The 15,579-nt window shown below is 36.2% G+C and overlaps 2 protein-coding genes across 4 annotated transcripts; one reads left to right on the forward strand and one right to left on the reverse strand.

Moving 5' to 3' along the window:
- The first annotated feature begins 378 nt into the window (after window positions 1-378).
- Window positions 379-3,722, forward strand: LOC107729211 (serine/threonine-protein kinase 19-like). Of its 3 annotated transcripts, none has more exons than XM_016539642.1 (6): window positions 379-723; window positions 1,184-1,332; window positions 1,436-1,671; window positions 1,749-1,846; window positions 1,920-2,067; window positions 2,158-3,722. In XM_016539642.1, the coding sequence occupies exons 1-6, from the start codon at window positions 633-635 to the stop codon at window positions 2,210-2,212; spliced, it is 777 nt and encodes a 258-aa protein (XP_016395128.1). In that variant the 5' UTR covers window positions 379-632; the 3' UTR covers window positions 2,213-3,722. The 3 variants fall into 3 exon arrangements, with proteins under 3 accessions (XP_016395128.1, XP_016395130.1, XP_016395131.1); XM_016539644.1 differs by having other exon boundaries at window positions 379-711; XM_016539645.1 differs by having other exon boundaries at window positions 379-711; window positions 1,187-1,332.
- LOC107729213 (ras-related C3 botulinum toxin substrate 1) lies at window positions 3,068-10,139 on the reverse strand. The gene is made up of 6 exons (XM_016539646.1): window positions 9,863-10,139; window positions 7,259-7,330; window positions 6,775-6,892; window positions 5,993-6,055; window positions 5,673-5,832; window positions 3,068-4,337 (listed from the first exon to the last, which is right to left on the reverse strand). Exons 1-6 carry the CDS (start codon window positions 9,895-9,897, stop codon window positions 4,207-4,209), a joined length of 579 nt encoding a protein of 192 aa, XP_016395132.1. The 5' UTR covers window positions 9,898-10,139; the 3' UTR covers window positions 3,068-4,206.
- Between the last annotated feature and the right edge of the window lie 5,440 nt (window positions 10,140-15,579).

Here is a 15,579-nt window from a genome sequence, read left to right on the forward strand (position 1 = left end):
TGAGAGAATGTTAAAAGTGCAGGCTTACTTTGCCCCAGGTAGAGGACAGACTTTGTCTTTGGACCCAGTGATGGCTCCCAGGCAAGTACACAAGTTGTTTTAAATCCCCCTTCAAATAATTAATAATAGGCCTAAAAAAAACTGAGTTATTAATACTTTGTAGAAGATGTTTAGCAATTTCCCACTTTGATGTTTCAGACTAGACTTGTCTACTCACACTTCAACATTAAAACCGACCAAATGAAACAATTATAGAGTTGTAGATCTGCAGTTTTAGGGGACAACAAATGCACTTCCTCTCTGTGAGCGCGTGCGTGTTGTTTTAATAGAGTCCGCCAGAGAGCAGCCGATGAGTTTAATTCATCCTGAAAGCAACGGAGGAGGAAGAGTTAGTCAGCTGATGTGTTGTCGAACTGTGGAGTGGACATTTAAACTCGAGTTAAAAGAGTAGAATTTATGGAAATATATGTATTTTTGAAAACAAAAACCGTGTTCCTTTGTCACTTCAGCAGGACAAATGTTAAATATATAAACATTTTGCGATATTCTCAGCTAGCATACAAGCTAGCTAACTTACATGAGGAAAAACAGTTAAATGAAGTAACGTTAGTGGCCGTGCATAAAAGTAAGAAATGAGCAGAAAAAGAGCCCTGATCGCAGACACGTTCTGTTTAACAAAGAGACGCAGATGTGCAGCTGACAGTGTGACCGGTAAGAGTCAAGGTTTGATTTCATATCTATAGTTTACCCTCATGGTTGCGTTTAAACCCTGTAAAAACATTTGCTTTTAAAACCGATAAAGCATGAGACTGATACATAATGACGTTTTCTAATTTTATAAAAACGTAGCAGAGTTTCAAGAGTCCTTCTTAAAATAATACGTTTGTGTATTATTATATGTATGTATACTATATAATGTATGTGTTATATATATATATATATATATATATAGATAAAAAAAACATTAACTTCAGGTCTTCAGCCATATGAGTATGTCTGTAAATGATCATTATAATGGCTATGTAAGCATCTTAAAGCATGTAAATATATTAATATATTACTATACTCATGCTACTATAGGCTTAAAATACTACATTATACAGTATGTAACTGCTAGAATCTGTTTCTGCTGAACTCCTTACACAAATGATGAGGATAACCATGCTGTATGGTGTTTGTTCAGCAGATGGGGCAGCTGATATCAGGTCAAGCTTGCAGTATCTCATGACACTGTTTTCACGAAAGCTCTTCAACGACAGTCTCCCACCAGTGGTCCTAAAACACCAGCTGTACAGTTTACACAATGACAAAACCTCAGTGGACAAGCAAGTGGTAAGATCAGATTGCGTTATCTATAGGCCTATATATATATAAAGATAACTTTATAATAACCTTAACACATTCCGAAGCTCTGGTCTTCTCTTTTCCTCATCAGAATGAGTTGAGGGAAAATGGCGAGCTGTTGATGTTCCAGCTGGGGTTCGACTCCGAGGCCTTCGCTTTGGTGTTTGCTGAAGATTACAGAACAAAAGTCCTGCAGGGGGAAGCTGGCATAGAAACGTTGGGAACTGTAGAGAAATTTCTGGCCAAACTAATACCCGGCTGCTCCGATTTGAGTTTCAACAAGGAACAAATGCTTAAGGAGTTCCTCTTTACAGACCCAGAGATAACGTAAGGATGAGGACACAACTGTTCATATGTTGTTTGTTGTCTCTTGTACTTATTTGAAGATGCTTTTGGACTTGCAGGCAGCTGGTGAAATCAGGCGTCCTCACTGTGAGGGATGCGGGCAGCTGGTGGCTTTCAATCCCGAACTCTGGCAAATTCATTAAGTACTTCATTAAGGTTAGGTGTTTAACAAGAGACACACATACAGTGGATTTCCGTTGCCTGCTGTTTAATGTCTTTTTTCCTAACAGGACGCAAAGCTGTTCTCGGCATGGTTAAGAAATCCAAATACGGTGAAATCCTCAAGACTGAATTGGAGGGACGCCGCACAACTTCACAGGTCAAATTCCAGATGAAGTATCACATTCATGATATAATGGGAGCAGAGTTAGTGGAATGGTAAGACTGCTGTATCATTGAACACATTTGAGTTGTAATTGCGAGGACAAGGTCTGATGTCTAAAATGTGACGTGTTTGTCTATTTGTAGCATACAGACAACATCAGGAACATTATTACGATGCGTGGACGGAAACGTCAACTAAGAGCTCCACTCACTTGACTTGAATTGAACTGTGTAATGTATTTATTGCCATTTAATTTGGTTACAAAAAGCAGAATCAACTGTGCACAATATATATATAATAAAATTTTGCCAAACTTCTTGGTGTCAAATGGTGTCTTTGTTGGCACCACTCAGGATCGCCACTAGTTAAGGTTTTGAGACCATATGTTGCTACCAGTTACATGGCATTTACAGCTTAAGACAGTTGTGTCCAGAACTGAGTGTAAATTACCACGGTAAAAAGCAAATCACATACTTTCGGGAGTCCTGCACCAACCTCACTATTTAACCGACTGCTGAAGGCTAAAATCGGAACGACAGAAGGTTGGGCGGAGCTACATAAGGTTTCTAATTGAAACAAAACGCAACTTTTTAGGGTTTAATCTAAATTTATTGCGTTTCATTATCTCTGTAAAACAAGTGACGTAATGAATACCCCTAAAAACAGGGTTACAATCTGGCTATAACAGTGCAGAAATAGCTCGATAGGGTGATCAAAAATGACGCACATTCTGTATTTGTGCCTCGGGACAGTTCAAGTAAGTATGTAAAAGTGTTAAAAGTCAGAATACCTTGGACATGATGTGCTGCTCAAATCAATAAGACAATCAGTTGATTTCAGAATATAAACACATTTGACAGTTACATGTTATTAGTACAGTAAGAAGTAAAATGTAAGTGATTAAGTGGAATAAACCGCATCAAGAGAAAACGTACTAATTCCTGTAGTGTACGCTTTTGACCGTAGTCTTTCTTTTTGTAAAATTAGCAAATATAAAAAGTGTCAAAAAGAAGAAAGTTTCTAAAAATGTGTTAACAAAAAAATAGATATGGCTGAAGATGGTGTATTATAAATGCCCAAAGAGCATCAAGGTGTTCATATACCGCTAAATTAAGATTGACACAATGTCCCATGTGATCCATTAGATATTTTTTAAAAAGCCATTGTTGAACGCTGATATTTGGGGACTAAAACTAGTTCTGCCCATTCTGAGACTTCTTGACATACTGGGACCAACAAAACATTTCCTGGCCATGTTTCACCTCAAAAGAAAAATGGAAATTATACTTTGATTACACAAAAATAAAGCCTATTTTTAGGATCATGCATTATGATATATTATGACATTCAATTAAGCCCATTTTCCCAATCAAAGTTCTCATTATAGTAAAATATTATAGTAAAATTCATACAAAAAAATACTACATTTCAAAAATTATATTGCAATAAGGGAAATTTAACTGTGACAAAAAGGTCCTAAAAAGAGGCTTCATTTTTTTTGTTTTCTTAAAAATTTAGGAGTGAAATGTGGCTAGGACATGTTTTCGTGTATAATTAGTGTGGCCTTAAATTACAGTATAACCTCCCCAAAACAAATGGCAAATAGTGTGAACGCAAGTATAAAAATCAGTTTGGACACCTCATCCTTCCATTAACAGAACCTCATGTTTCAGAAACAGGTGCGAGGTAAGCTAACTTTATCGCTTTCCAAAAAATGGGTTAAACCACAAGACATCGCATTTGCTTCACAGCAGCCAACAGTTAGTTCTGGTTTGCCAAATGGTTGCAGCCCTTTAAGGGGTAAAAAGCAACAAATGTGGTGGACACAGTACCGCCCCATCCTAATGTAGTGCTATTTGGCAGGATCTTCATTTCTTTCAAACGAAGACTGTAAACAAACCTTACGGGTTCTCAACGGAAGGAACCAACTTCAGGACATTGTTAACCATCTAAAAGTTAATATCCATTAGTCAAAGGCCGCAGGTCATCCAATAGTATGTGTCTGTCTAAGGGAGATGGGTAGGGGATAGATTTTTTACTACATCTATTGATAATATTGATAAAAGTTTTGTGAAGGTATAAAGTTGTACTGGTAATTACAATGGAAGAAGTGAGAAATGGAAACATGGTCTCATTTTTAACTTCTTCCCTTAGAAATACAGTTTGGATCACAGCAATCTTTCCTCAGAACTCTAGAGCAGCAGGCATTTCCTCCTCCTCTCCTTGACTGGGGGAGGGCAGAGCACGGCACGGATGGCCTCGTCAAACACCGTCTTAAGGCCGCGCTGTGTGAGCGCTGAGCACTCCAGATACTTCACAGCTCCTGTCAAACAAAGACAAGCACAACCACTTTCAACATAAGCATGATGTGTGAGAAAATACTGACTTTCCATTCAGAAAGCTTAGTAATGCGGATGCTTTTTATGGCACAGTAATGTGTAACATTTACAACTCTGTGCACTTGTATATTGTAAAGTTCAAAGTATACTGTTTTTGAAGAGACATGCGGTATTCTCTGGTATTTTGTTGTTCCGTCTCTTTAGTTTTGTTTTCTACTGTGAAAACCACAAGTATACTTTAGGCTTAACACCTTAAAGGGTTCTGTCATTAATTACTCACCCTCATGTCGTTTCAAACCCGTAAGACCTTTGTTCATCTTTGGAACACAAATTAAGATATTTTTGATGGAATCTGAGAGCTGTCTGACCCTCCACAGACCGCAACGCAACTGAAATGTTCCCGAGTCCAAAGACGTAGCAAGGAGATCGGTAAAATAATCCATGTGACATCAGTGGTTCATCCGCAATTATACGAAGCTACGAGAATACTGCGTAAAATACTGTGTTTGTGCGCAAAAAAAAACAAAAAACGACTTTATTCAACAATTCGTCTCCTCCGCATCACCCTGTAGCGCCATTTTGGAGAATATCCGCTGGAAGTAAACAGCGTATGCTGTTCTGTGTCAGCTGCGTCACGCCGGATCTGTTTCCTACTGGGAACATTTCAGTTGCGTTGCGGTCTATATGCAGGGTCAGACAGCTCTCAGATTCCATCAAAAATATCTTAATTTGTGTTCCGAAGATGAACGAAGGTCTTACGGGTTTGAAACAACATGAGGGTGAGTAATCAATGACAGATTTTTCATTTTTGGGTAAACTAACCCTTTAATCTATTATAAAAGTAATAATATTAAACATACCAAAAGCATTAATTTGTACTGTTTAATATATTAATAGTTTAATAACTCTAAAAGTCTAATGAGATTCTGAAAACAACTGGATCCATTGAACGACTGAAAATAGTTTTAGCGAAACCTAAAATTAGTCCTAAAAACAGGGTTCTCTTTTGTTATTCAAAGTATACTTGGTTTTTTCTTCTGATTTTTATGTTGGGCCCAAACATATGGAAAACTACATGAAGGAATCAATTACAATTATATTGAAAATAATTTGAAATAATTATAATAATTTGAAAATACAAATCTTAAATGCATAATGGCAACTTGATTCGTAAATGGATAAAGAAAAACAACTGCTTTAAAATGCAGTTCGAAAGTGAAAGATTTGTTACAATCATTAAATAATTGATTTATTAAATAAATCATTTATTAATGGACATGTTCTCATGAGGTTTTTAAACATGCGTTGATTCCACCTACCAATCTCTTTGGCCATGGCCAGGCCCTGAGGGTAGGTGATGGGAGTGAGCTTCTTCTCCTTCAGTTTCTCAATAGTGTCCTTATCGTCTCTCAGATCAAGCTTGGTTCCTACCAGGATGATTGGCGTGTTTGGACAGTGGTGCCTCACTTCTGGATACCACTGAACACACACAAGACAATGCGCAATGATCAAAACAACCAGCACAAGTGAGAAATGGACATGCAATGTCAGTCCTGCATGCACTAATTATTTCAAGAAGTAAAGCTCTGATAATATTTGCTAGCTTGGCTCTACCTTCTACTTTGAAAAAAGCACTTACCTTTGCACGAAGGTTCTCAAAAGAGGCAGGACTCACAAGGGAGAAGCAGATGAGAAACACGTCCTATGGGGAAAAAAGCATTCATGATGCACCGATGGAGATTTACAGGTTCATTTCCACTATTTACAGCCAGAATATGAAATTCATATGTGGTACATTTTATGCAGTGGCTTATAGTTTTGCTTATCTGCCAGCAATGTCTCAGACTGACAAGAAATGCTGTTGTTTAAAAGTGACAGTGTGTATGACAAAATATGATTATATTTAGAAAAACAGACAGGAGAAAATTAATGCATGACTAATCGATATTCTGTGAACCCTGTTGACTACAGAGTCACTATCAGTTCATAGTCCAAACATTTGTGGCTGTATACATTACCAGTACAATGCTAATGTAACTGTAAATGCCATATAGTCATCATCATTCATTTATTGCAACCTCAGAAATCATTCAAAAGGTACAACAGTAAACCCGTCATAACAATTTTTGGGGCAGTCTAGACTGTTACAAAAAACAATAGCAAGAATGGAAGGATAACTGAGACTGTAACTTATTAAGTGGACAAACAAGATTTAAGTCCACTTTCATGGAAAGGGACAGTGTAAATGCAAAGGTACGTTTGTGTCGGTTTAAATTCCTACATACAGTGAATTATTTTATATGATTTCATTTAAAAAAATAAATAAATAAAAAAGGTGGGTAAAGAAACACACTGGTTGGCACTAAAACCGAAACTCTTCATTAGCTTCTAAAAAGGCTGGCTGCAGGTCTGTGATCTTACCGTTTGAGGGTACGACAGGGGACGCAGTCTGTCATAATCCTCCTGTCCTGCTGTATCCCAGAGACCCAGATTCACTGGTTTCCCATCCACCATCACATTTGCAGAGTAATTATCAAATCTGTCAATCGAAAGGCAATGCAATTCTGAATGTTAATCAGTGACCACCAGGTAAAACTGGATGTAAAATCATGCTGACTGTAAACAAATGCCGAACTCTCTGGAATACATGATTCTGAACGGCCGAATCACAGCTCAGATAAAATATGTCAGTATATTGGATATTTCCTGTTGTCACTGGCAAAATTATGGTGCTGTTTTCATGTCTCCAACTGTTTTCTATGCTGAAATGGACAATTTTTCTTAGATGAAGCTTAAAGCTAATCTAGAATAATAATTGTAGATTAATAATCAGTATTCTCAGTTGCATTACCGTGACAAACTCGAGTGAGTGATCAGGACTGCGACATGAAGTGGAGGTACTCACACTGTGGGGATGTATTCTCCAGGAAAGGCATTGGTTGTGTAGCTGATCAGCAGGCATGTTTTACCCACAGCTCTGGAATGACGAAGATAAACACATCACGATAAACACATGGCATGCAACAAGATAGTATCAGTAAGCAGAACTACTGAAAAACTGGTCTGATGAAGTCACTCGGACAAAAAAGTTCTCATATCCTCCTGAGAACCAGAAACAAAAAAGCTTTGTGAATTTAGTGTTTTTTTCATGTCATTACATTGTTTAGAACATATATTTTTTTAAATTCTATTTTATTCATGTGTTAAGCTATGTCCTCTGTAGAGGACACCAGGACTCAGTTTTTCTAAAAAAAATTAAATAAAATGACATGAATAGACATGTAAAGACAAACATGATGGGATTTTTTTTTTTTTAAATCACCAATCAATTTGTAGGTTTCAGGATTTTTTTTATACCAAACTGTATAAGGATGATTCTCAACTATGTTATAAAATATATAACAAAATGATTTGATATACCATTTTGCTTTATGCAATATGTGTGTAAAAATTCCATAAACTAGTGTTTTTTTCATGTCATTACATTGTTTAGAACATATATTTTTTTAAATTCTATTTTATTCATGTGTTAAGCTATGTCCTCTGTAGAGGACACCAGGACTCAGTTTTTCTAAAAAAAATTAAATAAAATGACATGAATAGACATGTAAAGACAAACATGATGGGATTTTTTTTTTTTTAAATCACCAATCAATTTGTAGGTTTCAGGATTTTTTTTATACCAAACTGTATAAGGATGATTCTCAACTATGTTATAAAATATATAACAAAATGATTTGATATACCATTTTACTTTATACAATACGTGTGTAAAATTTCCATAATCTGGTTTTCCCGTTAAACACAATGTTATCTATACACTGTACCTAATTTGCATATTAATGTGCTGTTGGGGCAGCATGTTGGAAAAAGAAGTGTAATAAGTAATAATTGGCCAGATTTTCATAATAATATCTAATATTTCATAAGAATATTGAGGAGGAAAAAACATCAGTTTTATACAGAGGCCCAAACTGAGCACAAATTTGGTATTTGGTGCAGTTGCTGATATTTACATGGGCAAAAAGAAAGATGAAATTCTGATAGCTTGTAATGTAAATCAATGAGATCTTTATAACTGTATAGCAGTTACATAACTGCTTACATAAAAAGCCTATAAATATCAGTCAGTTTTCACTCTATATTTTCCAATAATATGTCTTAGTAAGATTATTTAACTTGATGTATCACATCTGATACTCACATTTAACATGTTTTTTCTGAAAAATGATGTGAGGATAATCAAGTAAAAGTTGCATCAGTCCAGTAAATGTTCATCTTGAAATATTACTAAAAAAATAAGTTATTCTTATGTTTACTTTATAAAAATCTTCACAGATTTTACAGCAAAAAGACATGTTTTACAAACTGAAGATGGTGGTTTGCCTAAAATGCCTTTTATTTATTAAAAAAGTATAAAAACTATAAACCAGATGACAGAAGGCATGTAGTGGATTGTGTACAACTGTTTTTTTTTTCCAACAAAGTTTTGACCATAGGCATTATAGGTTTAATTGACTGACAGTGACAGCCCCAAAACATATATTGATATTTTTCTAAAAATATATTGATTGTCTGGCTGATCAAGTACAGCATATAAACGCATTATATTACATCATAACAGCAAGAGCTATAAAAGGTTGAGAAATGCCAGACGGATTCAGTCCATCATAAAGTACAGGTCAAAGTCCAGCCATGGTCTTACTGTACACGCACTGAAGCTTAAAGATATCTAGGTCCGCTAAAACAATCAAATTCACATTCTGTGTTTGATGTGTGGGTGTATCTTAACTACAGTGCTGATTTCTACAGAAATCTAATGAATAAGTCAAAAAAGTTCTCATATGACTAGCACTAGGGCTGAGATTTCCAGAATGTGACGTATGATTGTGTGCTGTTCACTTCCTCTCATAACAGTTTTGATTTCAGTCAGCAGGCAAATAATAAGAGGTATATGGTACATTTGTGAACCTTAATTCTGGTAGACTGTTTAATAACAAGAGAAAATAAAATGTAAAATAAATAAATAAAAATATGCAGTAATGCAGTACATGAATCACGTGCCATCCACAAATAATTCATATATTATTTCATTTTCTTATAGGTTGAAGGCAGCACTTAAAACTATGTGTGTAAACTTGGCAAGTAAATGAGAAACTTGTATTTAGGAGTTTCAGATCAGCCTTAACAGTGCAATTATCAACTTGGCTAAACAACTTAGATTTGAGCAAAATAATGTGGAAATCAACACATGGACGAATTATGCGTGTTTATAAGATATCATCGGCTGTCCTCTGTGATGATACTATGGTACAGTCAGTGATGGTATCATAACAATGGACTTAATGTTACGCCGAGAAACTGCTAAATGCTGTCTAAGGTGGCGGTTCTCTAGGCTTTGAGACACGGCCAGTGCAACAAAGACCTTTAAGTGAGCCCAGACATCTTTAGGGTGAGAGAATGTCAGTATAGACTCAAGAGACCGTAAAGAGACAGTAAAGTTACTCACCCGTCCCCGACGACCACACACTTGATGGCCTGCATGACTTTAACTCGATATTTACTCTCCCTCCGCGCGAAATGTATCAAGATTAGTCAAATAAACGACGCCGTTCAAACCAACACTTGTTCAGCTGCACAGTGTGACGCTTTTATACAACTAGTTTTCTTCCTTCGCTCATTCCCACACACAGGAATGAAGTCGAGTAACAAAGTTTGAAGCCACCACCCAAGAGAGGAAGCGACTCCAACAGATTTACAAGCGCACTTCCGCTCGGTCCCCTAAAGAATAAAAGTCCCCCAGCTAACTCCCATCTTTCCCTGCACTTATTTTGTTTCGTTTTATTTATTTGTATTGTTTTAAAGAATTACAAATACAGCCAGGGGTAAAAAAACATTAGGAGAAACAAAACAAAATCAAAAGATAAAGTTAAACAAAACACGACAATGTTTACAAATATGAACACATTTTACAGCTTTTTTCTGTTTTTGTTTTTTAAACTTAACATATTTAAGTATAGCTGAACCACTGCCTTTAAAATAAAAAAGCCTTATTTCCCCATATTTACATTTATGTATACTAAATTTAGCCAATAGAAGTAGCAGATTAATTAAATCATATTATTTGTGATAAGACATGCCATACAGTATGCATATCAAAAAGAATTTTGGTTTAAAACGATTAAACATTACACATAGTGTTCAAAATTACTATTGTGATAACCTCTTTTCCTGAGAAGACACGGAAGCTTGACATTATTTGGCCTAGTTTTGTATCTCAATTTTTTGGTTCTGAATTTCTAATTTCACCTTTTAAAAATTATGGGGAAAAAACTGCTGTATAAAAATTGTATATACAATACAAAATAGATCATTTTTATTAAATGTCACATATGTAAAATTCAAATTTACAGACTCGTTCAACGGGATCGCTGTGTAGTCAGATTTCTGAGTGATTCTTTTGAGTCGGTTCTTTTTAGTGAATCAAAACAGGGCAAGGGCGTGACCGTTTTTGTTTGATTCTCGAATTAATAACTCTTATGAGCCGGTTCGCCCAGTGGAGGAGTGGAGGCTCCCACTTGTTTTAATTCATTAGTATTTGTTCACTTAGTTATTTAACATTCATTTGAGGGAATTAAACTAAGTTTAAGCTGATCTGCTTTCTTATCCTTTAATTTTCCTGGGTTTAGGAAGAAGTGCACTTATTTTGACGTTGACAGGAAGTAGAAGTTGATGACATCCGTTCACGAGTCCATCTTTCCTAGACATCACTAATAACAGGTGGAGAATGACTTCAGCGGAGGCGAGATGACTGTTAGCGCGCTGAATGCTCACTGTAACACACGCTCGTGATCATGTGTGAGAGTCGTCAGTGAAGTGGACTCTTATGGCGGGACTGTCGCAGTTAGTGCTGCGTGTGTCGGACTCGTACGGTGTGTTCTCGAAAGGGCTCAGCAGAACTCTGCTCATCTTCTTTGGTCTCGCCTGGAGACTCAGAATAAGATTCCCTTACCTCTATGTTATCGCCTCCATGATGTTTAACGTGCGACTGCAGGTGAGAATCTGTCTGTCTGTCATTCTGCCTGTTTGACTGACTGTCTGTCTGTCTACCTGTGTGTTATACTTCCTTTCCATCTGCCTGTTTTGTAGTTTGCCTAAATACTTGTGTCATTCTGCCATTTTATCTATCTATCTATCTATTTACCTGTCTACCTATCTGATGATTTCTATCTTTATATATCATGATTTCTATCTATCTATCTGATGATTTCTATCTATATATCTGATGATTTCTATGTATCTATCTGATTATTTCTATCTATCTATCTACCTATCTATCTAATGATTTCTATCTATTAGGGCTGGGCGGTATATCGAGTTTGTAAGATATATCGATATTTTCTTTATAAGCGATTTTCTTTATAAGCGATTCGATTGTTCGAAGCCGAACAAAATGAAACACTGGGCCGAATACTGAACACGTTTTTTTCGAGGTTTTTTCGCCATGTATTTTGCCAAAAAAAAATTTCACCATTGCATACAGTAAATTAAATAGCCAAAATATGCTTTTTACTGTTTTGTCTTGCTTTACAAAGAAAAAATCAATTACAAAACAACAATTGAAAAATATTTAACACTGAACATTTTTAAACATTCTAGCAGACATTATACCAACAAAGCACAATTTAACTTAAAATTAATAAGTTATTAATATAATATTTTTGGCCATCAGACCCCCTTCTTGAATCAGGCATGTATTTTTTACTGTACAAATAAAAGCAGCCTTGCTGAGCAGAAGAGACTTCTTTTAAAACATTAGAAAATATTACAGATCCCAATTTGAACACTATGTGTGAATGTTATAATAAATGCATTAACAGAGCTAATTTCGGTTGCCGAACATTCGGTGCATCCCAAGATAGGAATGATCACTTCCATTTGGAACTTGCCCGTGAACCGTTCGGTACACGATACGCATACTGTTACACCCCTACTAACTATCTATCTATCTATCTATCTATCTGATGATTTCTATCCATCCATCAATTTCTCTCTCTCTCTCTCTGTCTCTACCTTTGTGGCATTGCTGTTTTTTCTTTCTATCTGTGTCACTAGTGATTCAGACCTAATTGTTTCTACCATAATTAAGATAATTTGGTCAGTTATTCTAGTTAAATAGAGCATATTTACCAAACTTGTTTGATAACACTTCAGTTTTCGACAGACTTTTAAAAAAGAAACACATTTATTGTACAATCCATTTTATATCCTGTAGGAGCTTACTTGTTTGTTTTTGTCTTTTTACATATTTTTGAACAGTTCTTAGTCTGATGATACTTGGGGCAACTTTTTTTGAGCAATGTTGCTTGGGCACTTTCCGACTGAGGATGGGTAACAAATTTCTACCTGGATACTTTAGATCGGTCGTGGGTCCCGTCCCGTGTCTCACCTGGTTGCCCGTTGATGGCAACATTGCCCAAATTTGCCCCGTGTATCATCAGCCTTAGGGTTAAGTTCTCATAATTTTTGCTAATCTCATTTTTGCCCCTCTTTCAGGTTCACATTGAGATACATTGATTGACACCGAATAGCTGCTGCTTTGAAATTTCACCTTTTGGACACAAGCCCAGTAATGGCTCACAACACTATGGTTTCCACAGACTTCATCAACGAAGCTCATCAATTACCTATGGCTGGGAGACATACAGACAAAAACGTGCTGACTGGGATACCAGTAGGAATTATTCATGCAAAATCTGCTTCATCGGAGGAGATGACTAGGAGCGAATGAAGTACATCTCTCACAGTTTCATGTTATTTTCTTTATTTACCTCATGCTCAGCCGTTGGGATGGTACGGACAATGATTAATTCATGAGACTCAAAAAACACGTTTGGGATGAGTTGCTGTGCTCCAATGTGCTTTTAACACGGAGAGAACACATGATAAAAAAAACTTGAGCCCAACAGTGTTAGAATGTGTTTTTTTTTTTCTTTTCAGTTTTGCATATTAAGGGAATTTTTTCTTGGTTAGTCACCGCATGACAGCTCACAGTGGGACGGACTCCACCATTCACCTCCATCATCCACTCACTAACACAGTGGCTACTGTTACAGAAAACTGCAGGGATTTGTATATACAGATACATTTATTTGTTTGTGTTTGTTATTATTAAATCTGTGCATTATATGGCACGTGCATTTTGGGAGGATTGTGAATGTACTGTGATTTCAACTTTGACAATAAATTATGAAGAGATTTTTTGCCTTTGCCCTGTGACTGGGATGTTTCTTTTTACGTTATGCTCCAAGTTCAATAAAAGTTCATATCAGTCACCACAAAATATACTGTGTGATGAAAAATGTTATTGCATTCAGAAAAAAAGCTTTCAGACAGGAGTTCTCATCGCTGCAGAGTTCAGCTCCAACCTCGAGCAAACCCACCTGCCTGTAACTTTCTAGCGATCCGGAGGACCTTGATTAGCTTGTTCAGGTGTGTTTGATTAGGGTTAGAGCTAAACTCTGCAGGAAAGTGGACCTCGAGGGCCAGAGCTGAGAACCCCTGCTTTCAGAGAAGATGGTATTGTCAGCAGAAAGAAAAACGACTAGTTTATTTTTTCAACACAAGAGGGCACGATCTCATTCGTCCTTTTTTTGAACCATTTCAAAATGTATTGTGTGAAATAAATCTTTTTAATATAGAAACAGAAAATAAAAGACACCTTCAGGAGAACATTAACAAGCAAACTTCACATATAGCAAGCACAAAAAATGTATAAACAAAAAAAAAAGTATTATTATTATTACTAAAGGATCGTTTTACATCTGTTTGCCTTCCCACTCATCTTTAAAAAAAAATGCTTTACAGTATTCACAGCTATTTAAATGGACGTCAGTGAAGAAACCAGATTTTTTTTTTAACCACATATTGATGCAGTTACACCAATTGCTGAATCTATCATCCAAACCCAAGCACGAGAAAACATGACCTTTTAACAACTTAAGAGCCATATAGCCAATTAAAGGACCCTACAGTAAAACACTGATTGTTGTGTGCTGAATTTAAGGTGTTTAAGGAGTGTAAGTAACTACTTATTGGGAATCACTGGGGAAAAAATACCTCTGACTAGACTTTCTAGATAAGCCACTGTTACTCAGACAAAACAGGTTTTAAAATGTGTGAGAGGTTAGTTTAAGACTTGACTCTGAGCTTTCCTTATCCAGTAAGTTCAGCACAGCGTTTGTTTGATAGCAGGCTAGTGTAAAATACTGTTGCCAAGGCAACTGCCTAATTCTTTGCATGTCAACCCCCAGGATTTTCCCTGCATGCTTGAAAAAAAACAACAAAAAAAAAGGATTTTCTGATGAGGATTTGCTCATTGAAATGTTTTAATGGGGTTAACTAAAATGGACTGTTTAAAACAGAGAGGACAAATCAGCAAATGCATTAGATTTTTGCATATTTTGACCACCTTTCAAAAATAAACTATTTTTAACCAGGTCAGACTTAGTAGCATCCTTTGTGGGCTACACATACACGTATGTATCCTAATACAATTGCTGTGTATGGACGTGTAATGATTGACCTTTATATTGAAATGGAACTGTGGCAATGAATCATACGATAGCCTACAGGAAATGTCAAAATGGAGCAAGCGATCCTTTCTAAATCGTATGTTTAAAGCTTTGATGTGGCCATGACACATTTATTGCACCAGAAGCAAAAATTGTTTTTTTTTCATTAATCTTTAGAGGTTATATATGATAATCCATTGCTAAAATCAGCAGTTTTTGGTGATTCTTCCATTTGCTGTGTTGCAAACAATGCATGCGATATTAGGATGTGATCCAGGATCAGCATTTTTGAACGTAAAAAAATTTATGTAAAAACAAGCTTAGTGCTAAAATAGTCCTTACTGTGAATTTACAGTGAAAAACAGTAAAAGGAAAAGTCCCCAGAAGACACATCACATATAATTATATTTAATTTAAATAGTAATGTTTTCCCTTTTTTTATCAGCAATGTACATTACTAATTAAAACATGTTTTGGCTGCGTCCGAAATTGCATACTCTCTTGAGTACTTGTTTTGAATAATTACTTTGCGACTGGTAAAAAAAAACGATGTTCTCTATAGCAGTGGTTCCCAACCCTGGTCCTTGAGGCACCCCAACACTGCACGTTTTGCATGTCTCCTCACTCAAACACACCTGATTCAGGTCATCAG

The sequence above is a fragment of the Sinocyclocheilus rhinocerous genome, unplaced genomic scaffold (assembly GCF_001515625.1).
Source record: "Sinocyclocheilus rhinocerous isolate Xijiao unplaced genomic scaffold, SAMN03320098_v1.1 scaffold1630, whole genome shotgun sequence".
Taxonomy (NCBI): domain Eukaryota; kingdom Metazoa; phylum Chordata; class Actinopteri; order Cypriniformes; family Cyprinidae; genus Sinocyclocheilus; species Sinocyclocheilus rhinocerous.